This window comes from Phyllostomus hastatus, unplaced genomic scaffold (assembly GCF_019186645.2).
Source record: "Phyllostomus hastatus isolate PE091 unplaced genomic scaffold, TTU_PhHast_1.1 phas_contig_150, whole genome shotgun sequence".
NCBI classification, from domain to species: Eukaryota; Metazoa; Chordata; class Mammalia; order Chiroptera; family Phyllostomidae; genus Phyllostomus; species Phyllostomus hastatus.
In genome coordinates this window covers 2,996,200-3,021,565 of record NW_025333611.1, presented here as the reverse complement: position 1 = coordinate 3,021,565, position 25,366 = coordinate 2,996,200, and the positions used below count along the sequence as shown (strand labels likewise).

The 25,366-nt window shown below is 55.4% G+C and overlaps 1 protein-coding gene across 2 annotated transcripts in view; it reads right to left on the bottom strand.

The window, feature by feature from the left end:
* Window positions 1-15,250, bottom strand: part of LMTK2 (lemur tyrosine kinase 2) — a 55,395-nt gene extending 40,145 nt beyond the window's left edge. For both annotated transcript variants that reach the window (XM_045819266.1, XM_045819267.1), the window contains exon 1: window positions 14,839-15,250. In XM_045819266.1, coding sequence (XP_045675222.1) covers window positions 14,839-14,923 — 85 coding nt within the window. In that variant the 5' untranslated portion in view covers window positions 14,924-15,250. The remainder of the gene's footprint in view (window positions 1-14,838) is intronic.
* Window positions 15,251-25,366: the final 10,116 nt, after the last annotated feature.

Sequence of the window (25,366 nt, the reverse complement as noted above, 5' to 3'; positions counted from 1 at the left end):
TCTAGAACAGCCCAGAATGAACGGTCCTCTCCTCCCATCACTGCAGGGAGACGGTGTTGGCACCCCTTATTCCAGGAGGTGCGGGTGCGTGAACCACGACCCTTTGGCCAGCTGGCTCCTGCCAGAATTCACCAGTGGGAGGCGACCACCTTCCCCTTCACGTTCTCTACCCCTTAGAAGTGGGTCCCAAAGTCCAGGGTACACTCCTGGGGGGCTTCCTGAGGAGCGTGACAGATCCGCAGACAAATGTTAAAACTGCCTCTCATTCCCTCTTCATTCCTTATTTGTAACTCCCCTGTGAGTAAGAGTTGCTCCTCCTCCCTCACTTACAGTTACGGACTCACAGACACTTCACATTCTTGGGGTTACAATCCAGTATTACCATTATTTTGTCACTCAAACTGTTCCAGCTTTGGCCCTGGGGCTCTGTCCAGTCGACGACTGGGCCTTCCCTTCATCCTCCTGCCCGTCCCTTCCGGTTGGCCCCAGGCTCCTCCTCTACTTCCCGACTCCGGCGGCTGTGGTCCTGCCCTTCTCCGAGGAGCCTCAAGGTGCTCAGGAGCCCTTCCCTAGAACGGGCTCTGCAAGCCCCGCCTGTGACTGCTTTTCGCATGGCAGCGGCCGGCCGGGGTAGGGGGCAGCCAAGATGACTTTGTACATCTCTAAAGGGCCATTTTCAAAATAAAACGAAACGAAACAACACGCAACAGACGGTGCCCGTGAGCCACAAAGCCTAAAACATCCCACTTCCCGACCCTCCGTGGCGAAGTGCGCGGCCCTGCCTAGAGCACGCAGGCTGTCTCGACCCCCACCTCCGACAGGGAGCTCTCTGGAAACGCCTCCTCCAACCAGGGCTACGCTGAGCAGCTTCTTTGGAGCAAGCTGGTAAGCCTCGCCCACTGGTGTTCTACTAAGAAACAAACATTTCCGCCCAGTGTTATTGAGATGTAACTGACATATAACATGGTGTCAGTTGAAGGCACACGAGGTGATGGTTTGACAGGGGCATATATTGTGAAATGATTACCACGATAAGTTCAGAAATAAACTTTTCCTCGAAATCCTCAGCTACAGCTAATGACGTGCTCAAACGCGCCGAGGGGAAGGCGTGGGGGCTGGCAGTGAACAACGCCACAGTCTGTCTTCGGTGCAACTGCAGGACCCGAAGAAAAGAAAAACCAGCCCTAACTCCGATGCAACAAGCATGACGACTCTTGACCATAAAACGACTTCCCTGAAGAGCAGGGCCACCCAAAGTCAACCGCAAAGGGGACCAAGGCCCTTTTCAGTAACAAAGGTCTAGTTGTGAAAGCAACGCTGAAACACGCACTGTGTGTTGCTCACAAGCGACACACTGCAGTTAACCAAGGGCTGCTGAGCACCGGCAAGTTCTAGACCCAATACCCACAACAGCAGAGTCCACGCACTGGACACGGAGTGACTTGGCGATTCCTCGAAAGACCCAGGCCGGAGGGAAGTCCGTGTGCACAGACAGACAGAACGCCCTCACAGCAGACACTGCGCACACGCGCTCCCACACTAAACCGGGCGAGGCCTGGGGGCCGCTTTCTGCAAGGGAAGGAGACCCGGACAGACCCCTCCTCCTCCTTGCGGCCCCCCGTCCTCTCACCCCGCTCAGCCCGTGCGTCCGCACTGGCATTCATGCTGTGACGGTGCTTCCCCGCCCCCGACTCATACAGTAAAAACTAAATACGACTCCTGGGCATATCCCAGCACAGCGCACTCATGCCCACTGTGTTGCGTTCATTTTTAACATGCAGTTTGCCCACCGCACTTCAACGCCCCTGGGTTCAGACGCAGCGCACCCTGGAAAGCTGGCTTCACGGGCACAGGCCCTTCTCTTCAAGGGCACAGGGACAAGGGTGTGACAGCCAAGTGTGTCTGAGATTCCACCAACAGATGAGGCCACAAAGCGGGGGGCTGCAGGGCCAGAGTCCAGGCTCGGGGGCACTGAGCGTACATCCTCGCGCTGCCCAGGACACCCCAGTGCTCTGCCTCCACGCGGGTAACTTTTGACACTTGCAAACAGCCTAACCTGAGTAAGCACTGAAGTCTATCACTGTCAGTTAGGACAGTCCCCATTCCGGGGCTCTCCTGCTGACTCCACGTACCAAACATTAACTTACTCTCCCTCTCTTTTCTCCTGCAACTTTCAACCGTGACGCACCACCTCTTCATCGTAGAGTCTGATCGGGACTGCCTGCTGGCAGCCCGGTTCCCTGATTCATGCCGCCCACCGGCCTCTGCGAGGGGTTAGGCAGGCGTGAGGAGGCGCCCCCGCGTCACAGATAACAGGTTCTGCCGGCTCGGCCCTGCCTCCTACCGATTCGCTCTGCCTGGGTGCCTGCCTCCTGGAGCCCCTGCGGGGGCCTGTGCTCCCCGACGGGCAGCAGGTCTGCCCAACCTCGGTGTCCACCGGTCCCGCCCGAAGCTCTCTACTAATGACGGCCTGAAAAGGATCTCACTGGGTGGCTGTCAGTAGACATTTTTACAGTTTCACCACTTTCAAAAACTATTTTTTTATTTACTGTATTTTTTGATTAGTCCAAAGTACTATGCTTTAAAAAAACTCTACATACAATGCAGGAAAAACTTCCATCAAATGAAGAACTGGGCCAGCCTAGCACAGGCTGGGAGGTGAGATGGGTGTGCATAAGCCACGGACAGGAAGTACATTCGAGCCACGAGGAACTACAGCTAACCCCCCCCCCGCCCCCCCACCCCGTGGTCAAACTACAGCCAGAGCCCCTCCCTGCAAGGTTCCTGATTATAACTGCTAGGACACCACGAAGCAAGATGGTTTTCCCTCAACATTCTTGGTCTATGACATTCAGAAATGCATAAACCCAACCAATCACCTACTAAAGACAAACACCAATCACAGCAGGTGCGTCTCCTGACACTGCAGCAGCTCACCCAGTGCAGAGTGGGAACGAGGTGACCACGGGTCTGGGCACTCCGCCTGCTTCCCCCGGACACTGAGCAAAACACCCTCGGCATCTCTGAAACCCATTCTGTGAGCTGTTATTTCACACTTCCAAAGCTATTTTAATAGATATCTAGCACCTGGTTTAATAAGCAGAAACCCTGAGAAACTCCAAGAGGTAGGTACCTGTTATCTGTTTTATAGACACATAATTTGGAGCATGCAATTTCTCAGTAATGACTCAGAGTGAGTCAAGACTACTACCTGATTATTAATTCAACCATTATAAATCCCTGCCTAGAACTTCCATTACAATCTGAACACATATGTAATTAACTAAAGGGTTACCTATGAATACATTTTTGAGTTAAATAAAAGACTGTAAAGGCCCATAGATTTTAAAAAATGATAATCAATGCTCCATCTATTAGAAATTGCAAAATGCGCCTTGACTGGTATGGTTCAGTTGGTTGGGCATCGTCCTGCAAAGTGAAAGGTCGCTGGTTCGATTCCCGGTCAGGGCACATGCCTGGGTTGCAGGCCAGTCCCCCGCTGGGGGCATGCAAGAGGCAACTGATCGATACTTCTCTCACACATCAAGGTTTCCTTCCCTCTCTTTCTCCTTCCCTTCCCCTCTCTCTAAAAATAAATAAATAAAATCCTCTTAAAAAAAAGAAATTGCAAAATGCTGATACTCTAATTTTGTCATCCACCTTCGATTACTAGCTGACATACTTTCATAAAGAGAAACGGCCTCATATCTACCGTCTGGTTACCCAGTGGTCCACGCCACGAGGGTGGGACTGAGGGCTCGAACCCTCCAGGCACATGGCTGGCCTCTCCGGCCACAAGCCTCGTGCTGAAGCTCTCTGGAGCCCACCCAGAGTCACTTCAGTGGCATCAGTTCAGGTACGGCCAACAGGGGCTTGCTACTAATGACAAGAGATGTTGTTCCTTTCACCCCCCTCACTCAGGACATTCCAAGGGCTTGTGCAGGGAAGGGGGGACAAAGACCAAATATGCATTTCCCATCAGGAAACTCTCCCACTGGCACACCCCTCCACCAATTCATCCTCACCGCTCAGATCTCCACTTGAAACCTGGTCCCACAGGGTGGGGTCCCTGCCTTTGGACTCCCAAGGCCCCCGCACTTCCCCACCGTGGGGTTTATCACACCAGTGTTTTAAGTGCCCGTATGTCTTCCCCACTAGACTGCGGGCTCAACAGGGTCAGGACCAGGCCTGTGTTCTCACCAATGACTCCCAGGGCCCAGCATGGAGTCTGGCCTTAGATTCCGGGGGGAGGAAGTAAGAAAAAAGTGAGACACCAACTAAGGAGCTCCAGCAAGGAAGGGGGAAAGAAATTCATAATTATTCTCCTGGTTAACGGAATAAACTCATGTTTTAAGAGTCAAAGAATATTATAAACGTAGCAGTCCTTCGATAATTTTATGCCGTCATTTGGCAAAGAGTCCCCTCCCATTACTACTAATCACACCCTAACGCACACTATACTGGGTGGCTCTGCCCCCTCCCACTATCAATAGTTTATCGCTTGTTCCCCAGGTCTCAGGGACTCCCACAAACTTTCTTCATTTACCTGTTCTGCTTGCAGTCCATGTTTAGCACTATAACTAGTAAGTTGTTTCCTTTAAAAAATAAAAGTTTTTTTTTAACTGGGGATTTCCCCCAACTTCTGTCCTCCTGTGGTGCTGACTGTTCACTTACACACATCACGTTCTCCACGTCATCTCGTGTCACCGGAAGCTGGGGAGCCGATTTGCTCCCTGCCGGCAAAGCGAAAATCCAAAGGCGCCCTCTGCTCTGTGGGAGCCCCAGGACACGCAGGATGGGGAGACGGGGCTCCACGGCTGGTCGGCCATGTCCCCGCGCCGCCACTCCGACGCTGGGGAGAAAGGGATCTCAGCAGGTGCTTTCTGAGACGTGACTCTGCGCCTGGTGTAGTCTGGACACCAGTCTGCTCGGGCGGCCACAATGCGACACCACACTCTGGGCGGAGAGAGAGTGTGGGACACCACGCCCATGAGAGGGAGCGTGCTGAGTTGCTGCTTCTCTCAGCCGGTGCCGCTGAAATCTGCTGGCAAACGTTTGTTTCAGTCCAGCCTGAGAAACACTAGCCAGGGCGGAAGGCAGCACAGAGGAGCTCACCCAAGGAGGCCCGGGGTGGCCAAAGGCACGTCAGGCTCGCGTGACGTCTGCCGGACTGCTGTGCCCACCCCCGGGAAAACGGTGGCAGGGCAGTACTCTGTGCCCAGGAGTCTTCACGACGCTGACCGTGCGGCTAGGCTGAGGGGGGACCCCCGTGTCAGACACTCGCGGCAGGTCTGAGTCACACCGGCCTGCGGTCCAGAAAGCCGGGCCCAGCACGGGCAGCAGCGGGCCCAGAAGCAGGACCGCAGGGCCAGTCTCCTGGCTTCCTCCCCGACACCCGCCACGACAGTGCACCACTTCAGACAATACAACTTCTGCACCCTGGAGTCAAAGGCTAGGAGAGTACATCTCATCTCAGCACTTCCAGATACTGAGCAGAAACGAGCATCCAGAGGAGAAATGACTGGAACTAGTCTCTGCGTGCGCATCACACTAGAAAGAGTGCCGTCAACAGCGCGAGGCAGCGAACTCGGCCCAGCCCACCGCCGCCTGGCAGCGTGGGGCCGAGCTGCTGCCTGACTTCTCGGGGCCTCGGCTCCTCCCCTGGAAACGAGCACGGCAGCTCTCAGGTTCTGTCTACAGGACCTGTAATTCCAAAGTGTTATGAGTCTACCAGGTGCCTGTGTGGCTAATACTGGCAATCTGACCTTTCGTTCACGTTCATTTTTTCTTAAGGACAAAGTTACACTGCAGACTTCTGGGCTGCACCCCAGCAGCAGGCCACGAGTACAGTGTCCCCAGGGGACTATGTTGGTGAGTTGGTCATTTTTCAGTGTCTCACTGGCAATCACTGCCGGGTGTTGCGTTTTAAAAACAGTCTGAAGTCAGAGGCAAGTGGGGCTCTGGGCCGCAACTGGCAGGCTGGATCCTTGGAGAGGAACAGTTGCTACTGACATGAAGAACCGTTCTAGAGGCGCAGTGCCAGGGACAACCAGACAGAGGAACTGTTTCCCTCCTGAAAGGAGCACAGGTTGACTTTACTGAGGGGCCAGAGGCAGATTCTGCAATGTGAATAATACACACACTGGGAGGCTTACCTGAGAGGTAACCGGCAGATCACAACACTTCTGTTTTGCTATAAAAAGCTGAAACTACAAAATGTCACCATTACTATTTGGTTAAATATTTTAAATGTGCAAAATGATCGCAAACTCATCCTCCTCTATCTTCTAAGTCCACGACACCTTAGAGGTTTACTTCCTATAACTGAGGTTTGCAATTATACCATATCAAGCTCAAGTCTCCTGTTCACTACAGGAGGAAGAGGAAGAAGAACAACGACGTAATAGGTATTTGGGATGGACTGTGAATGTGGAGAACAAAGGAGAAAGACAAAGAGATTTTAAAAATTAAATTACAGTGGTTTTACTTTGGGATAAGAGCAACTTGTCTCTCAAAGTTCTCTATCATAGATGCTTGTAACTAAATTCTTTCCTCCTGTTCCAGGCACACGTGTTGCCAGAAAGAAAGCTGTGAATTATATGCACTCGTATGTGAGCCTATGATGTTCTTAATCAAGCCCAACTGATTATACAATCATTATAATGTAGCATTTTCAAAAACAGTTTACTTTCTTTTTTAGCTAATTATAAGAATATTTTATACGTCACCACAAATATATCAAAAAGTATCTACTATATCTACTACCTTTTTAAAAAAGCACCTGTTGAAAAATATAAAATAGGCTACAAATCCTAGGCTATTCCAAAATCAACTAATTTGGAAAAAATAAACTTTCCAAAAACCAAGATGTTATCATGATATCGTACTGGAAAAAACCAGCCCCGCCAGCCACCGTGTCGGCCGAGTGCCAGGGCTCACGCGAGGATCGGCAGTGTCCCTGGGCCGCAGCTGGCTCGGCGCAGACTCCGTGCGGGGCTGGGCTGCAGAGGGCTCGCCCGCACCACAAGGTTCTCGGCTCACGGTGCTGCATCTGACTGTCAGGCTGCCGGTTCACAGTTTTCACTGATTATTTACACGGGATATTTATAAAACATAAAGAGGTTATTATTTACACTGACTTCCAGAGAAGGGGCTGAAGTTAAAAAAGAATCAAAGGTATGCTGAGCTGTAAGGGTGTTCTGCCCTGGAGTGTTTAAATTCCTTTGTGGTTACAGAGCAGGAACTCTTCACAGGAAGATTCTTCAGAACAATATTCCTGTACAGAGGGCAGGGGTAGTGACCTCTTCAGGTTTTAGGTGTTGACACTAATTTAAATTTTTTCTATTGTAAACAGTTCTTCCTTCCTTGAAACTCACTAACTCTAGAGGCCAACGGATTTATATTAAACAGCTGATATTATTTCGTCTCTAGTAGTAGATAAAATATTTGTGTTGTGGGGCAGAGAAAATCACCAGAAAAGCACAGTAAATGCAGGTTTCCAGGCCCATCTCCAGAAACACGATTCCATTGGTTTGCCGGGGGCTCAGAAACAGGCACTCCTACAAACCCCTAGGCGATCTTGAAGAAGTGATCCTGTTTCATAAAAACATCTTTACTTTCTCCTGAAACATTTTCTGCTGAACTGACACCACAGCTGGGAGCTACGTCAATACAACAGGGTCCGAGACAGTGGGAAGGGTCCAGGCGAACAAGAGTAACTATAAACCAAAAACTATCGATGCTGGGTGATGGGTACTTGACGGTTCATTCTGTGATCTCCTCGACTTCTGTGTAGGTTTGAAATTTCCCTAAGAAAAAATAAAAACTCTGTAAACAGATCAAAACAAGTCTACCACCCGTGGCCTTCAAGAGCCCCGCCATCAGATGTGTGATCTGAACCTTCACCAGTTAAAGGAGATGCCCACAATCCCTTTCAACAATTTCGAAAATAACTCAATTCTTAAGTGTAAGAGGTTTGCCTCATATTTTTAGAGATTAGGCTACTCTCGGAGAGAGTCAAGCAAATCTACCTTTCAAACGCCCACGGCTCTAAAATAAAAGCCTCCGGCCGACCCGGCGGCATCGCAAGCATGGGAGGCAGAGTACTCACGGCGGGTGTTAGTCAGTGATTAATACTAGGTGGTCCCATGACCGACGGAAAACATGGGCAGGACCCTTCCAAGTCACCTGTCTCAACGAGGTCGTTTGTCCCTCCAAAATCTCTCTCTCCCTCTCTCTTTTCCCCAACACCTAGGATTAGATACAGGAAGCAGAGGATTCAAACCCTGCTGTGAGTGTCCCAGTAGCAGTGAGCAAACCCAGCGCCCAGGTCTCAATGTCTAACACCGTTCTCCAATACAGGAACAGCCTGGAGAAGTGGCTGGTCCCAGGGCGGGAGCCGGGAACGTAAAGATGAGCCCATAGCTTCCTGTAGTATCAGAAAGTACGCAGTGTTTGGGGGGGGAAATGGGCACAGGAGCCAACGGAGAGAGCTCCCGATGGCCAACACTGGTACGATCTGAGCAGCGAAATAAAAAACACGGTACTGGATTATCGCCCAAAGTGCGTTATCAATACCACGTGTCCATACTGACATAGCAATCGAATAAAGAAACAATGGGGGGAACTGTTAAATCTCCCCTGCGGGAGAATTCCAAGTAATACAGACACACAGCAGTCCCCCCAAGGAGGTGGGGCGTGGACCTCAGCGGGTGAGTCACCGCTGAAGCCCGGGGGAGCCCACGTGCGCTGCGGCGCGGGCAGGAAACAGGAACCTCACGGGGGGACGCTGGCCGGCAGCACCTCAGCCCGGCGGTGGGGAGGAGGCAGGCTCTTGGGCTTCAGAACGAAGTGCCACGACTTCAGGGGCTGGAAACGGTGGGTGGGACGGACAGCACCCCTCCAGGCAGTGAAAGCTCAGGCAGAGTGTCCGATGGCAGCCATGCTGAAAGCGCGCACCCAGGACCCCAGGACCCAGGAGGTGACCCGGTGACGTGATGAGAACTACACTTCACCTGCACGGAGCTCCGCCCCAGGACACACAGCCCCGAAGCACCAGGAACAGGGCCGGCCAACGCCCGCAGCGGGTGTGCTTCGAACCACCTGAGCGGCACTTCTCCAAAGTGCGGACTGGAGGAGCCTAGGGAGACGGGACAACCACATGTAGCATGGTGGCCTGGAGCAGACGCGGGACTCGGGAAACACTACGAAACTGCGCAGGGGACGGGCTTCAGTTAATGATGATGTGTGAGTGCTGGCCCCCACCCAAGACGAACGCGCCACACAGCTGAACCATGTCGGCAATGGGGGAATCTGGGAGAAGGATACACAGGCACTCTTTGTACTTCCTTTGCAACTTTTCTGTAAATCTAAAATGAAACAAGCACAAATGGCCCCATTCCAGGCGACGCACTGTGGCTGGATGAAAAGCAGGGTTCACGGAAGAATCAGAGGTTCTAAGCTACATATTCTCCTTTACACACACACACACACACACACACACACAAGTGCCAGTCGGGTGAGCTCAGCTCTCAGGTACCACCCTGACCGTCCTCGTCCACACACTCTTACCGATCAGCCACGCACCGTGAGAGCGCGTGCAAACACGAGGAACGCTAAGCACAGGACATGCAGTCCTTCCAGGTCTTGCAACCTGGGTGAAGAGGCAGAACTTAAACAATGGCATTTGCTGAATGCAAACTGCAGACTGGTACAACGAATCCAAACTTCCTGTGATCACACAGCCCGCCCATCCGTAAATTTTCTTTACATTCCTTTCCCTTCATGTAAATTTATTTATTTACAAACTATAAAAATGTGCTACTGTACCAACATGCTCTATATATCAAAAAGTCACATAAGCCAAAATTTTAAAGAGATGAAATGAAAATAAAAGTTAAGTTCCAGCGTTTCCATACTGCACCCCATGGAACCCCCATCCCACAAGGAAACACTCTGGGGGTCCCTGGGGTTAGGGGTCTCTAAGGACTGGGCAAGAATACAGGACTTAGTAGGGAAGCTGAGGCTGCACAGAACTCTCAGGCACCTGAAACATTCGGCACCAACAGTTCTCTGTTCCCACTTGAATCCCAGCAAAGTCGAAAGAAATCTGGAATCTTTGCTCGCTGCTAACCTTAGCAAAACCAAAAACAAAAAAAGAAAAAAAAACCTTTTCTGAAACAGTGAGGTTATTTTTCTGATATGCCTGTTCTTTGTGGCAAATAACTGTCATGCCAGGGCGTGGCTCCAAACCAGTCACCTGCCCCAATTTAAAAACGCTGCAGCCCAGCACCCGCTCCGACACTCCGGTGTCCCCGTGTCTCCTCCTCCCACTCCCACAGCAGCGTCTTCACACGAGGATGCACAGGAAGGCTGAGGGTCGAGTCGAAAAACAGGCCTGGCTGTAGCAGTCTGTGAGAGGCCTGGGACACCCGTCCAGCTTCTCTTTTCCGTAACACTCCTCCCCTCGTGTCTGAGCAATACACATTTTAAAAAGAATGAAGCCCAGCTAGGAGAATGCAGAAATGTGTGATTTTAGAGAGGGGGAAGAGACGGTCACAGTCATCTCTCCAAATGACATTTTCAAAGGCAAGCCGCCGCCCTGTGCTGGCCCAGGGGTGACTGGCTGCCTTCACGGACGCTTTATGTGAGTCCACGTTCTGCTTGGGATCCACTAAACTTAGACTGCGCTGGGCTCCTTTAAGTTAAAACCAGTGACTGTTCACATGCAAGAGTGTTAGTCATCTTGATGCTTAAAAGGAGGTTTATTACATAAAAGCAGACTAATCCAGATCATCTTAAAAATTTCTAGCGTAATTCCCCAACATTATGAATTCCAAGAAGTAACAATACCAGCCTATCTATCACATTTAAGTTAGATTTAAAGGGTCTGGTCTTCACCCACCAAATAGCAAATTATTCTGGGTAACAAAGAGTGTTTAAATCCAGCAAGTTCTGGGCATTCCACTTTGAGTTTCTTCTTGGAGGCTGCACCCCACCCCCACTAGTCCATCCCACGATGACCCCTCAGGAGTACACATCGGAGACAGAGGTTTGGAAACCCACAGTGCCGAGCGCCCAGCGCACAGCAGACTCGTCTCACCACCGCGCCCCTGCCCCCTGCCCCCTGCCCAACACCCCTCAGGTAAACACCGTCATGAGCCTGTGCTAGTGACTGAGTCCGAGAAACCTGGGGAGGTCAAGATGTCTCAAAGCTACTGAGGCGGGCAGGAGGCTCACACCCAGACGAACTCCAAAGTCCAAGTTCTGGCTCCAGGACCTGCTCTTCTGTGACTGGCTCACGGCTTTTACTCTCAGCTGGCCTGGAACCCTGGACTCGTTTTATGCTGCACCTACCAGGACTCTTTGAAGACACACTCAACTGTTCCAGAACCCTGGCCGTCCCTTATTTCCCCTGCAAAGTCTTTTTTATCACCCGCACAGCTGTTATCTAGGCGACACAGCCCACAGGGGACACAGAGGGCCCAAGGACTCTAAATTTCGAGAGCTGCATAAACAGCACGTTGGTATCAGCAAAACCGAAGGAATTTGATAACTTCAATGCCAATCAGCCACAAAACCGTTGGACAGACTGCCCACTGCTGTGCAAATGAGCCTGCTCAGTTAACCCCCCGCTGCCGCCAACCGAAAGGATTACAACACTCCCAGCCTGGCCAGTTCTCATGCCTCCGAGCGACAAACCCTGAAATGACTTATGCGGATGGCTTATTGAAAGTACGTCTTATTTTTCAGAAGTTGTTACGATAAACACAAGAAGTCATACTTCGGGAAACACTACCTTTACTTCAGAAATCTCTATCAAGATACAAGTCTGTGTGTTTAACCTAAAACAAGAGCCGGGTTTCACAAGCTGCTGTTTAATCAGTAGCCGAGCCCCACCGGCTTCGCCGCTTCCGTGAGGTCCTTTATCTGGCGCTGCTGAAAGCTTCCTCTGTGCTCCGTGACCTAATATGCCACAGAACAATAGACACGGTTTCCTCGTCTAAGCACTGCTGGAGCCGATGAACTTCGGACCGAGAGGGACGCCTTCACGCACGCGAGATCTCCTGTGCGATGTGGGGCCGGAGAGTCTAACAGCAGGCACACACATGCTTTCTGAGAGAGGAGTGATCTGACAACCAGGGCCCGTGGAAAAGAGTGTCTAAACTGCAGCCTTAGTGTGGCGATCTGCCTGCGAGAGAGCAGCGGCTTCCTCCGCACACACTTCCCAGGGAGGGTCAGCCAGAGCTCAGCCCGCGTGACAAGGCCCTCGAGGAGCGGATTCTCAGGAAAGGAGGCTTGCAGGGGGGTGTGAGGGGCTCCCAGGGAGAGGCCCGAAATAAAGTTCAACCAAGAGATGCCTTCTTGCCTCCAATGGGCAAAGACAATCCACACGTTTGCAAAGTTTTATTGTGATTAAATGGGTGAACACTTGTTTTAACTTCTAAATCTAGAAATGATACTGATGACCAAAACAAAAAAAAAACCTTGGATAAATGAATTTCAATTTACATGATACATTTTAGGAAATTGCCTCATTGCTTTCCCCATGCAAATGGGCTGGCAAAGGATAAAAATCCAAATATTTTTTTCCAACCTGTCTTGGATAAGCCATCCTTTCTCCGAAGCGCTATTAACCAACCAGTTTGCACTTGAAGTAGCAAGAATAGGGCCAAGGAGGCAAAGCAACCCTGAGCAACGCTCTGCCCCAATTTGACGACAGCCAGCACTTCCTTCGTGTGGAGGGCCGGCCCCGGATCGCCAGAGGCCTGAACCTGTAACTGCTGTTCTGTCGGCCCCGTATGTTCACAGGGGTTCCTCTTTCTTCACCAAGTAAGAGCTCGCTTACCAGGGTTCGCTCAAGGCTTTCTTCATGTTCCTTGGTCTAGAACCTACCTCTGCCACCAGGATTAACAATCTCCCCTGGATGGAAACACAAACCCCCAAATGTATGCACAACTGTGCATCTTTTCCACAGGATTTAACTCTGTTTGCCTGTCATTCACAAGCCACTTGTCTAACTACACACTTTCCAAGCAACAGAATATGCAGGGGAAATCTGCAAAAAGCCGCTATAAATCACCAAATATTTACTCATGCTTTATTTATTTCAAGATCTGATACTTCCCTTTATGGGCTGATGTTCCCCCCAGTCGTCTCACAGCCCTTTGAACGCTTGGGTCGCCATCCGCACCCCGCTGCGCACGACGGGGGGGGACAAGAAGCATGCCAAGGGGGTTGCAGGAAGGCACACCTCTGCAGGTTCCCACACGGAGTCTTTTTCTAAATACATGGATACTCGGTTGCGTGCAAAGTCATCTGGAAATGCCTTGAATCCCTTCTACTTGTTACCCACTGCCCCACTCCGGGGCGACTTTTCAATTTCCCCACCAGTAACTTGCAGTACCACTGCCTCCACCTTTCTGTATAGTCCTCTGTTCTGTAACTTCCCGGATACTTCCTGCGACTCTTACCTGGGCCGCCCATACACTTCTAGTAATGCTCTTCTTGTCTATGAGATCGGAAAACAGAACGCGCACCTCACAAACATCTGGTCTCAGGCAGTGCCAGAAACTCAGCAACAGAGTACACGGCACGGTGATAAGCAGTCCCCAACCGAAGGGCGCTCAACTACACAACCTGGAGTGCGGCTCCGGAGACAACCGCAAACAGCTGTCACTGTGGATGCGGCTGAAAAACGCGCCTTTGCTGGGACCGCAGCTCCCACACTCTGCACCCGACCGACATCGATCTAAAATAGCCCTTGACTTCCAGAGGACTCACCGTTGCAAGACTTGAGTCACACAACCAAGGGGATCTCAGTCCTGGATTTGGTTACGACTCTGCCTACAGTTCAGCTCTGCCACCGTGGGCAGGTCAGTGGAACCCCACCCCCAGCCCCAGCCTCAGTGTCCTCCAGTAAAAAATAAAGAAATTGGACTAAAGTTTGTTTACGGTCTATTGCAACGCAAAAATTCTATGAAATTTATAAAATCGCGGCCTCTTCATTTCAAAGATAAGCAGTAAACGGTAACAACAAATTAGCCTCGATTTCTTTCCTTTAAATTAAAAAAAAAAAAAATGACCCAACTCGGAATGCTTTCAGGGGTTGGTGTTTTATCCAGGAAAATAAACTGCAAATGAAAACGCCTACCGGTAAAACGGGAAGAATGAAAGAAAAATCACACGGTCTTCGCTAAAATAGAAATCTCAATCCCCTTGGGCCAGTGTGTCAATAGTTACTCAAAGGCTGCTGCTCTCTAATCACTGGCTTCCTAAAATAGGGGTATTTATAGAGTTGTTGCCTTCTCGTCCCCAGAGGTTCAACCCGAATGCGCGGCACAGCGTCCACCACCGATTCGTAACTTCAGAGCAAGTTGCAGAGCCCGAAGGGAACTCCGCAGAGCTCGCCGACCCTTGGCGTTTAAGTGCGATGAGGGAGGAGGAACGGTTCTTAGTGTGGGGCGTGAGGAGCTCACCCGAGGCAGGTGCCATCTGGAAAGGGAAGCAGAACTGCCAGGGAGGGATGTGGGCTGAGGACCTCCAGGCAACAGGTCTGCAGCCAGCACCGCAGTCCGCCCCGGGAGGGGTCGGCCGCCGCCACCCCGCTCGCCGCCCTCCCGGCCCAACCGCATCGCCTCGCCCCCGCTCCGGCCCCGGAGAGGCAGCCCGCCCCTGCGGCAGAAACCTCCCGAGGCGCTCGCTTCCCCGGGCCTCGCGCCCCGCAGGCCCTCCGATTCCCCGGCGCCGAGGCCGGACCCCGCCTGCCGCCGCCTCCCCGGCCACGGCGGTCCGGCAGCCGGGTCCCCGCAGCCCCGTCCGCGCCCTGGGCCCGCTCACCTGCACCTGTTCGCGGAAGTGGCGTGGCCCCGGCACTGCCGGCGGCCAGGACCAGCAACAGCAGCCACGCCGGGGGCCCCGGCATCTCGCCCACGGCGCCGCCCCGGGGCCGGCTCTCGGGGTCGCCTCCCGTCAGTCCGTCTGTCAGTCGCTCCTGCCTCCCGACGCTGCCTCAGCGGCACCCGCGCCGGCTGCTCCTGAGCGCGCGTCGCTTCGGCCAAACCTCAGCCCGGCTCCTGGTCCGCGCCCGCCGCTCCGACCATGGAAACACCATCCTTCCCGCCCGCCCGACCGCGCCGCCCGCGCCGCCGCCGCCGCCGCCGCCGCCTCTCAACGGCAGCAGCCCTGCGGAACCGCGGGCCAGGGCAGCCGCGCTCCTGCCGCCATGATGGGCTGCGTCATGTGACGTAGAGCGGGGGCGGGAGGCCGCGATGGACAGCCCATCTAGCCAATCGTCAGTTCCACAGGCCCGGGAGGCTCCGCCCATTAACCTGGCGGAGGGAGGGTGTCCGCGTGTGCGCCCCCTGCAGACGGAGAAGTGTGTGGGCAGCAGGTGATACCGGCAATTATTGTAAATTTAAAAATTCAGGGAAGTATAAAGAAGACAATAAAAAACATCCAGAATCCATCCTGAATTTTTTGCTCAGTATTTTAAAACATGTTTTGTCCCCTGTCTTTTTTTTTTTTTTTTTTTTTACCATTTTAGGCTCCTGTCCTTAGGCTGACCCACACGTCCTTTCAGCCACCAGGAACTTTGGGTGTTTTATTTCAATTCACCAAGAATGTAATCCTTCTCCCCTCACACCCACTGACTCAGCTCCTGAGCTCAAGCCATTCCCTTTGCCAGCAGTGCCCTTCCTGTCCTGTCCTGGCCACCCGGCACCCTCCCTTGGGTCAGGACGCACCTGAAGGATGACGTCACCTGAGAAGGCCGCTCCCCGAGCGCAGGAGAAATGACTAACATCCCTGAGTGCCCCGGCCCCGCCCTGGACAGGCTGCTATCCCGGACACCACGTTTCATTGTTCCTGCGACTGTCAGCTCCACGAGGACAAGAACTGTGCCCACGTCAGCTGGGGTTCCCCAGGGGCTGGCTCAGGGCGTGGCTCCCAGTCATTCTCTAAAAGAGGGGTGTCTGGTCCTGGCCCTGGGTGCCAGAGGGGAGCAGCTCCCAGGGGCTGCCCTCTCCCCATGGAGAGACAAGGCCCAACCAACAGGGGGAAAGGGCAGAGAAAGCACTTTGCAGGCAGAAAAGACGTTCTGATGAGAGGCCTGGAGGTTGGGAGAAGGTTAGGCTTCTCTGGAAAACACGCGGGAGCCCAGTTTGTGCGTGAGAGGAACTGATTCGAATCGTATCAGATGGGGCTCTGCACTCTGGCCGCAGGAGAGCCTCCCCAGTTCTCCAAACTCCTCAAAGGTCCGTCCTAGACGCTGCCAGCTCCCGGCGGCGCTGACCCCGGCGCTGGGCACACAGACCACACGCCCAGGGAATGTTTGGTGAGGGATCGGGGCAAGCCAGCACACCCCCAAGAAAAGCGCTGGCCGGCATGTGACGTGCTGGGCACAAGCCGCCACGGCTATCTGCCGATCTCTCCGTGGGAACGGGAAGGGGGACAAAGGTCTGGGGAAGAGACACAATCGCCCTGTTGTGCTTCGACACCTGTCAGGAAGCCCGGGCTCAGAGTCCGAGGAAGCCAGGGCGCGCGCTGGCCGCGGCCTGGGAGGGGCCGCCGAGCTCCTTGGCTGCTCACCCTAATTAAAGGACACCCCAAGAAGAACACGTCAGACCACAGTCCCGAAGCAGGTTTCGTTATTACTTGAGCAAGCCCAACAGTTGTTTTGTTTTTTGTTTTGTTTTGTTTTGTTTTGTTTTAACTTGCTCTCCCCCTTCTCGGAGCAGGGGTTAAGGTGCACATTCCACAGGCGTGTCTAATGGCAGCCTGCACCGCACCGCCCAGCTCACCACTCGCACCTCTGCCCCGTGCTTCCCTCGAAGATTCCCAGAACCTGCAAAACCAGTGGAAACCTGTGCGCTTCGTCCAGGTTCAAGCAGGAATCAGAAAACAGCCTCCTGCACAAATTGGTGATGAAATCCCAAATTGTGCTGCGCTGGACAGTTCTCCGTGCTTTCGGGGCATTGGCATCTGCGGCGGGCAGCACCATGTTAGACACCGGACGGCCGCACAGCTCTTCGCGGCGCCGGCTGCAGTGCTGCCGCGTCTGTGGCTCGGAATCAGCCGCAGTGTGAGTGTTTGTTTACACCGTGGAAACTGGCAAAAGGCTCCGATCTGGGACTCTTCTCCTCCCAGAGAGTTATCCATTCTGTTCACTGCAGCTTCGGGGGTGGGGCACCCTCCACGGCGCCTCGATGTGGCCCCTCGAGCACTTGAATCCTTTTCGTGGTGGCGTGGCTTTGCTTCCCCCTCAGGGGAATAAGGAGACCACGCAGGTTGGAAGTCAGACTCTCCTAGCTCTCTGCCAATCACACCAAAGTCACGTACGTCATCCCAGCTCCCCTCCTAAATGCGTTTGTGTCAAATCCCCACCTTTGTTGTCTTCTAGGCCTTCTGTCTAACACCGTCTGAGTCGAGGACAGCTCACCGGGTGCGTGTGCCTGTCAGAGCCCCGAGCCTCGTCCCATGTTGGGGGGAACACCTCGTATGACAAAAATATGAATGAATGGGGCAATGGGTGGAAGAACAGAAATAAGAAATGCTGAGGCAAGACTCAAATAAATGCCCAAGTTTAAGTCCAACAAATTCACCCTTTTGATGTACTACATAATGTATAATGCACTGTAATGGTGCTATCTACAACTTAATTACAGGATTCATAGAAAGTGCACAACAGACAGTGAGATTCAGCGATGGGATTGCACTTTGAATTGTACCCTGAACATTTTCTCCAAGCTTATCAGTGTGTACGCCCTCGCTTGGAGATGAGTTTTATTTGGCTTGAAAATCCCTTTCTATGTGTCGGGCACTGCTCTAACCACTTTATAAGTGATAACTCCTTAACTTTACCTAATCATAAAATATTTTCTTCCTTCCTAAAGGAAACTACACCCATCAGCAGTCACTCCCCCCTTCCCCCTCCCGAGTCCTTGTCAACTACCAGCCATTCTTGGTCTCTGCAGACTCCCCTACCCTGGACATCTCCCATAAATGGAATTACGCAATTCGTGTTTTTCTGTGACTGGGTTAAGCCACTGTGAGTTTCCTCACCCATTTTACAGGTGAGGAAACTGAGAAACAGAGGTCAAGTCCTTTGGCCAAGGTCACATGGCACAGGTGGGATCCACGCGCAGGCCAGGTGGCTCCAGAGCCCTTGACACTGAGGGATGCCAAAGCATGCATCGGAGGCCTTTCGTGGATCCCAGGCGTGGGCCCAAAGGTCGCACGTGCGTCCCTCAGGTGGGAGGCCCTAAGAGGAGCTGCCTTCCAGCGGGGACAGAGGTGGGGACTGGAGAAGAGTGGAGGCCGGGAAACAAATACTACCCTGAAGGCAGTGGCTGCTCAATGACGTACATGTCCCCATCGTGAAAGACGGAATCTCCTCCTGGAATGGAAGCTCGCATCGGCCCCCTCCCTTTGGCCCGCCCAGCAGCTGAATCGCTTCCCTCCTGAGAAAGCCCGTGACCTGAATCTTGAGAGTGGGAAGATGACGGCCACTCTGAAGACTAGGGGTCAGACGAGCCCTCTGGGGCCGGTGACCGGCCTTTCAGGTCTGCACGGGTGCCCGCCAGTGCGTCATCCCCGCACACGGTTCCCAAGGTGGGACCTGGTGACCCGCCCACTGCCCAGCAGCCCCCTCAGTGGCTACTTATGTCCTGAGCCCAGCACCCAGCTCTTCCATGTGGCCGTCCATGGTCTCCAGCCCCTTCCCCGCCCTGCTCAGCCTCTCGAGGACTGGAGGATGCCCACAACCGACGCAGGCACTTCAGGCTCCTGCAAAGACCCTCAGCCGCTCCCAACGGGTGCAGCCAGCTCCTCAGGGGACGCTCCTGAACCCGGCCCTCGGGCGTCCATGGAGCTTCAGCTGCGTGTCAACCACTGTGCTGGGCACTGGAGACGCCGTGGCGGACAGGACAGATGTCGTCCTTGCCCTCTTGGCGCTGGCGCTGTTGGGCACAGAAATTGCACAGCCCGTGACACGACTAATTGTGAATGTGCTGTTGTGGTGGTACAAGGCTGTGAAGTGCGTGTGCGATGCAGCTGATGCAGCCTGGGGACCCAGGAAGTCTTCTTTTGGGGGGGGTGACACGTAAGCAAGGACTCCAAGGACAAATAGGAGGCAGTTTCACAAAGGGACGAGAAGGGCGTGTGGGCTTTAACGTTCGATCGCTGCTGCTGTTTCCGAGTGCAGGCCATCGCTGCCTGGCAGAAGAGTAGTAAGTCTAAGGGGGGCTGGGGGCGGGGGGCAGCCTGGTGAGGGTCATGGGGGTTGGGGATGACGTGGAGGATGGCTGGGTCAGGCCCCGTTGCCTCCCTCCCGTTTCTCCCCTGGGCGTGGGGTGGGGGAGCTTCACTTCCACTTCCGGCTGCAGGGCAAACCCAGGCACTCCACGCAGTGGCGCCTTCCTGCCATGGTCACCTCCTTCCCTCGGCGTGTGTGCCTGTCACAGGAGTTCGGCTCCTGGCCGCTCCACAGGCACCCCACGCAGCTCCCGCCTCAGGACCCCTTGCCGGCTGGGCCCTTGGCCTGGAGCGCATGCCCCGCTCCATCTCTGCTTGCTGGCTCCCTTAGGTCCCAATATCCTCAGAGGGGCCTCGCGGGCCCCCTATCGCTATCCGACTTCCACTGGGTGTCTTCTCCCCTCCGAGCACTTTCCTCTGTGCCTGTGCCCCTCCGTCAGGACGGAAGTCCCAGGAGGGGAGCCCTGCCCGTGGAGCTCCCGGCCACGTCCCTGCCGCTCGAAGGGGCTGGCGCCAGCGGGACCTCCAGCAGCCATGGGTGAGAGGCCGTGGGGTCACGGCGTGCCAGGACCCAGGTGGGCTCAGGCCCGTGTGTCCGGCCAGTGCCCCCCCCCACACACATCCTGCAGCATGCGTCCAGGGCAGGGTACATGCTCTGGTCGCATCTGCTCCTTGCCAATCACTGGACAGTGATTTCAACAGACAGGGAAGGTAGCTGGGGCGGGCTGGGCCGCATTCCAGGCTCGGGAGCAAACAAGACGACGAGGTCCCTGCTCTCGGGGAGCAGCATTCTGGGACAGAGAGAGCCAAGCCTGGCTCAGGGTCCCCACCAGTCACGAGACCCCTGCCCCAAGCTCGTAACACCGAGGCTGGCTCACAGGGTAACCGCCCGTGCCAGTCCCCGCAGGCCAGCTGGGGCAGGCCGGGTGGCGGGTGCCAGGAGGCCTGCCCATGCAGGTGGGAGCTTCACCAGGGTGGGGCTGGCACGTGGGCCCGGGGCGGCTGGGCAGGGCGGGCGGGGGCCTGTGGGCTCCCCCCGCCAATCAGTGCCTGCAGTGCCATCCTCGGCCCTTCCTGGGCACTGCGCCCGAAGGGGACTTCAGGACCCGAGGCCTGGGACCTTCAAAGCAGAGGGACTGCTGGGGGGGGGGTTCTTCGGCAAGGCCTGCCTGGGCCTCTCCACCTCCTTCTCAGCGCCACCCCGTCCCACCCTCCGTGTCCGCGGTGTCCCAAAGGGGACAGCCATGACGAGGAACTTTCCTTTTCTTTCAGCGTGCCCCCAAACGCCAGAGAAACGGGTGCTTCGTGCGACCCCCAAAGATGATGAGTAAGGAAGTGGCTCCTCCAGACCCAACTGCTCTGACCCTGGGGTCAGTCACCCTGGCTGACCAGGGGCGTCGCTGGTTGGTACCTGATCTTATCTGTGGCTCGGAGCCCAGCAGGAAGCCGCTCCCTCCCAGCGGCACCCCTCACCCCCGCCTCCCCACCCGGCGGCCGGGGCCCCAGTCAGGAGGCCCAGGTGCCTCTCCTGCACCGCCCTTCGCCCCACCTGCTCGCGCCCGGAGCTGTTCGGGGCGGTTCTGCCGCCTGCCGACAGGCTCAGCAGGGACGTGTGTTTGCTTCTCTGACGCTCAGTAAACGTATTATTTCGTAGCAGAGGGAGGTCTGGCTGTTTTTTAAATCGCCAGAGGTGATTAGAAATGGGCTGTTCTGCTGTTTCTCACACACAGCTGGGTGGCAGCCCCCAACCACGGCTCCTCTGGGAGGGCCAACGGGCACGTCTGTCTCCGGGTTCCCAGCACCGACCCCACGCGGTTCCAGACTGTGACCAGGATGCCGGGACGTGGGCCAGGCCTGGGCTCCGCGCAGGCGCCGACGCTGTCACCCTGTCACTCCCCAGGGCGGCCCCTGCGGTTGGCGCTGTGCCCGCTCTGCAGATACAACTTTGTTTTCCCCAGGGGTGACTGGGGCCGGCAGTATTTGATTGACAGGGGGAAGGTCATGGGTGGGCTGGCCGTCCAACTCACTTCACTTGGGCCAGTGGCCCGACTGTCCCTCCTGACACCTGTCTCCTGGTGGGGGCGATCGGCGCTGTCCCACCGGCTCACCTCTCCGAGCAAAGGGCTGAGGCCATCACCTGTGAACAGGTCGTCGAAGACTGACACAGGTCTGTCCCAGGTCTCGAGAGGACAAAAGACCTCGATGAGCTCTTCGGCAGAGACTGGGGACTTCGCCGCCCCCGGGAGGAGCTGGGCGCAGCGAGAGCCACGTCTCTGGCGTCCCCAGCCGGGAACAGCCTCGCCCCCTCTGCCGGTGCCACCTTCGAGATCCCGTGGGGGTGGCTCCACCTTCGAGAACGACCGGCTGCGTCTTCCTTCCTGAGGTGGCGAAGGAAGGGAAACCAGGGAAGCTGACGGCTGCATTATCACGGGGAAACTCGACGCTCCAGACAGACCCTGTGAGATGGGGCCTCGGGAGCCGCTGGGGTGATAGGTGGCGGCCGCCTGCAGCGGCTGCCCGGCTGGGCTGGCGAGCATCCCGGCCAGAGACCCGGGGCCCAGCGGGGCCGGCCGCCGAGTCCCCCAGAGGACCCGACCACCCTGCACAGCCTGAACACAGACACCGCAGCGGGGTGGCAGACAGAGGGTGGGAGACCGCATCACAGGACAGCCGGTGGGAAAGGGAGGGCGTGGCAGGAGAGGCGCTCCGGCCGGAGGACAGAGGCCACAGGCCTTAAATGTTGCTTAAAAGGCAGGAAAAGGGGTCATGCCAATGACCAGACCAGGAGTGACCACGTTACATGGGCAAATGCCAGGCCGCCGCGCTGGTAAAGGAGGCCACGTGGCCCCACGCCCACGTTCATACGTGTCCGCGAGGAATGGAAGGAAATCGCCCAAAAACAGATTTCTGACGTGGCCATCCCCGCGTGGTCGGCTGTGGGTGGGTCTTCCTTTGTTCGTTTCTTTTCTTTTTGGGTGTCTTCTCACTTTTCTGCAGTGAGCCTGAATTAGTTTGAAAGCAAAAGGGAGGGCTCTCCTCCTTCCTCGTGTGCTTATTTTTGCGTTTGAGCGGGTGGACGCCACTCCACGCAGGACGGTGCCGTGTCCAGGACAGGGACTTCGTCAACGGCAGAGCTGCACAATGAGAGAGTCACGAGGAATTTTCTTAAACGTGCTGTACATGGCGGAAAATGTTCCAGATGGTACGAAAAGGATACGATCCATTTCTAAACATTTACGTCCACAGCGCCACGGCGCCACGGCGCCGCCGCTCCTGGCCGAGCCAGCCCGTGTTTTAGCTTACACCTTGGGCTCCGGCTGCTTGCTTATGCGCTGTGATCCTCACCAGCTGAATCTGCTGCCTGCTGGGAGGTGTTAAAAAAAGCCCTTTTTTTAGAGAGATAATTGAATCAGCTTAGGAGAGTGGAGTGTTTTATTTTTGGTGGGGATGGTTGGCTGTAGTCCACGTATTCTCTTTAAGTTTTTACTTGAAAGATTGTTGCTGTTTGGTGGCGGCCCCGAGAGCTTTTGGATGTTGCCCCAGGGCCCTCGCTCTTGAGCAAGGTGTAGGTGCGTGGAGACACAGTTCCATTTGTCATGTGTTTATTAAAATCTGGGCAGGGGGGCATCTTGGTCAGAAGGAAGTTGGAGCCAGCCGTTGGCTTGCTCGGGGACAAGACGTGCCGCCCGATTTCGGAACACCCAAGTGGGTCAGCACCTTCCAGGAGTCGGGTTTAGTGGCTCCAGGGCTGTAGGCCTCCCGAGCGTCAGCGTGGGCCGGCTCTTTGCTGTGGCCGAGGGGAAGGGCCGGCTGGTGACTTCCCCCTGCACCCATTACCGCGGTCAATGAACTGAGCGAGCTGGTGGGAGTTCTCGCGTGCTGCTGGGCTTCGGTCCAAGGTCCAGCTGAGAGTCTTCAAAGACACTGGGCTCCGAGCAAGCCGACAGTCTCCAGTTATTGTGGTAAAATACACGTAACACAAAAGGCGCCACTTCAGCCATCGTTAAGCGTGCGGGTCAGCGGCATTCAGCACATTCGCACTGATGTGCACCCCTCGCCACGGTCCGTCCCCAGAACCCCCACATCTCCCCACACGGAGACTCTGTCCCCGGGATGCCCTCGCTCCCCACCTGCTCCCCCAGGCCCTGGCAACCGCCATTCTGCTTCTGTCCCCAGGAACTCGACTTCTTTAGGTAGTGCACACAGGTGGAAACATCACAATTGTCCTTTTGTGACTGGCTCCTTTCACTTAGCGTAGTGTCCCCAAGGTAGGTCCATGTTCTAGCGCACGCCGGAATCTCCTTCCTCTCGAAAGCGGAATAATGCTGCCCGGCAGGGAGAGACCGCATCTCGTCGGTCCGTGCATCTGTGCACGGACACACGGCTTGCTCTCACCCTCCGGCTGTTGTGAATAAGGCTGCTTCGAATGTGGGTGTGCAAATCTCTGCGCCTGCCCCTGCATTCAATCCTCTTGAGTGTGCATGCAGAAGTGGAACTGCTGAGCAAGCAGACGTTTTAATGGGAATGGAAATGAGGCCACTTGCAAAGTCTTCTGGCTCCCGACAATCCGCGGTGTCGACGCCGGCTTCCTTGGAGGGACCCCGGGAAGGTCAGAAAGTGCAGCAGCCTCAGACCCCAGGACAGCGGTTTGCGCCGGAAGGGTCTTCGGAAGCAGGGAGCTCAGGGCTCTCTCCTCCGTGGATGAAGTGTCCACAGGGAGTCCAAGCCTCCCAGGAGACAGTTCTGGGGCCGGCAGTTGGACACGAGCTGAGCAAGAGGGATATTAGGTCAGGGACAGAAGGTCACCAGGGCAGAAAGCCCCGGGCGCCGAGCAAGGGGCAAAACTGGGACACCAAGGACCTTGCCCCCGGGGTGACCCTTCCTTCCCCAGCATGTGGCTGGTCGTGTGGTCCAGACTCCCTGACCTTTCGTATCGCTGGTCGTGCGGTTCAGACCTACCCCTGACCTCTGCTCCCCTGGCATGCTGCTAGTCCTGTGGGTTAGACCCCCTCAGAGCAGGAAAAACAATGGGGCCAGAGCTTACCCTGAAGCACGAAGCCCCCAGGACAGTGAGGTTCTGACCTGTGTCAAATACACCCGGGCCTCGGTGGTGTTTCAGCTCCAGGCCCAGAAAAGCAGCAAAACCAGACAAGGGAGGCCAGGGCCGGCCTCAGGACCGGCTATGATGTCTCATGACCCCTGTCCTGCAGAGGACAGGGACCGGACTGAGGACTGGTCACTGGGGACTGGGACCCTGAATGGACACACCTGGAAAGTTGATGAATATTCTATCGAGATCCTCCCCGGGACCTCCCCCAGAATCTCCACCCCTAAAAGCCCTTAGGATGACAGAGGACCCAGCCTGCTGTCCCTCCGGGGAGCATACCTGTACCTTTCCCCTCCCCCTCCTCTGCACGCCCCCCCCCGCCCCAGGCACGTTCCCTTCACCTCCATCTCTCCTGAGCTGCAGGGCCCTTCCTGTGCCTCCTCACGTGTTTCCTGAGCCCCTGTCCTCTCCGCCTCACTTCTCCTGCTTCTGTGACTTCCTGAGCAAACTTTCTCTTACAGTTCGAGTCCCAGCTCTGAATCCTGTCTTAGCTGGGCCTCAGGTATCAAGGTCGCTGAACCGAGGTCCAGTCTGACCCCCCACCGCCTAACACTAGGAGCCATTTTCACCGCCGCCAACAGTCCCTCTGTCCTGGTCGTGAAGCCCGGCGCGTCCCCTCTCGGGGTAAAGAGGCAGGAGCTGCGGCCCCGGAGCAGGGGGGATGGGGGATGCTCTGCTGGGTCACCTGCCCCGCCCCCCCCCCAGATCGGCTGCACATGCACCAGCTTGCGCTCAGGACGGGCGGGGAATTTCAAGAGGCACCACGGCCTCCTTACACCCGGAGTGCGGGGCAATACGACACAGTGAAGGGTGCAGCTGGCTAGGTCCTGGAGCTGAGCCACTGTCCTCAGAGACGTCCTCCGTCCAGCACACAGCCATCGGGGGTGCTGCTTGGGCAACGGCTGAGGGAAAGGCCAGCGCTGGCTGTAGCGGCCATCCGTCCTTCTTTCTGGCTGACCAGCGCCGGCCGTCGGAGGCTGACGATCATTTCCCTAGCTCCGCCGGAAG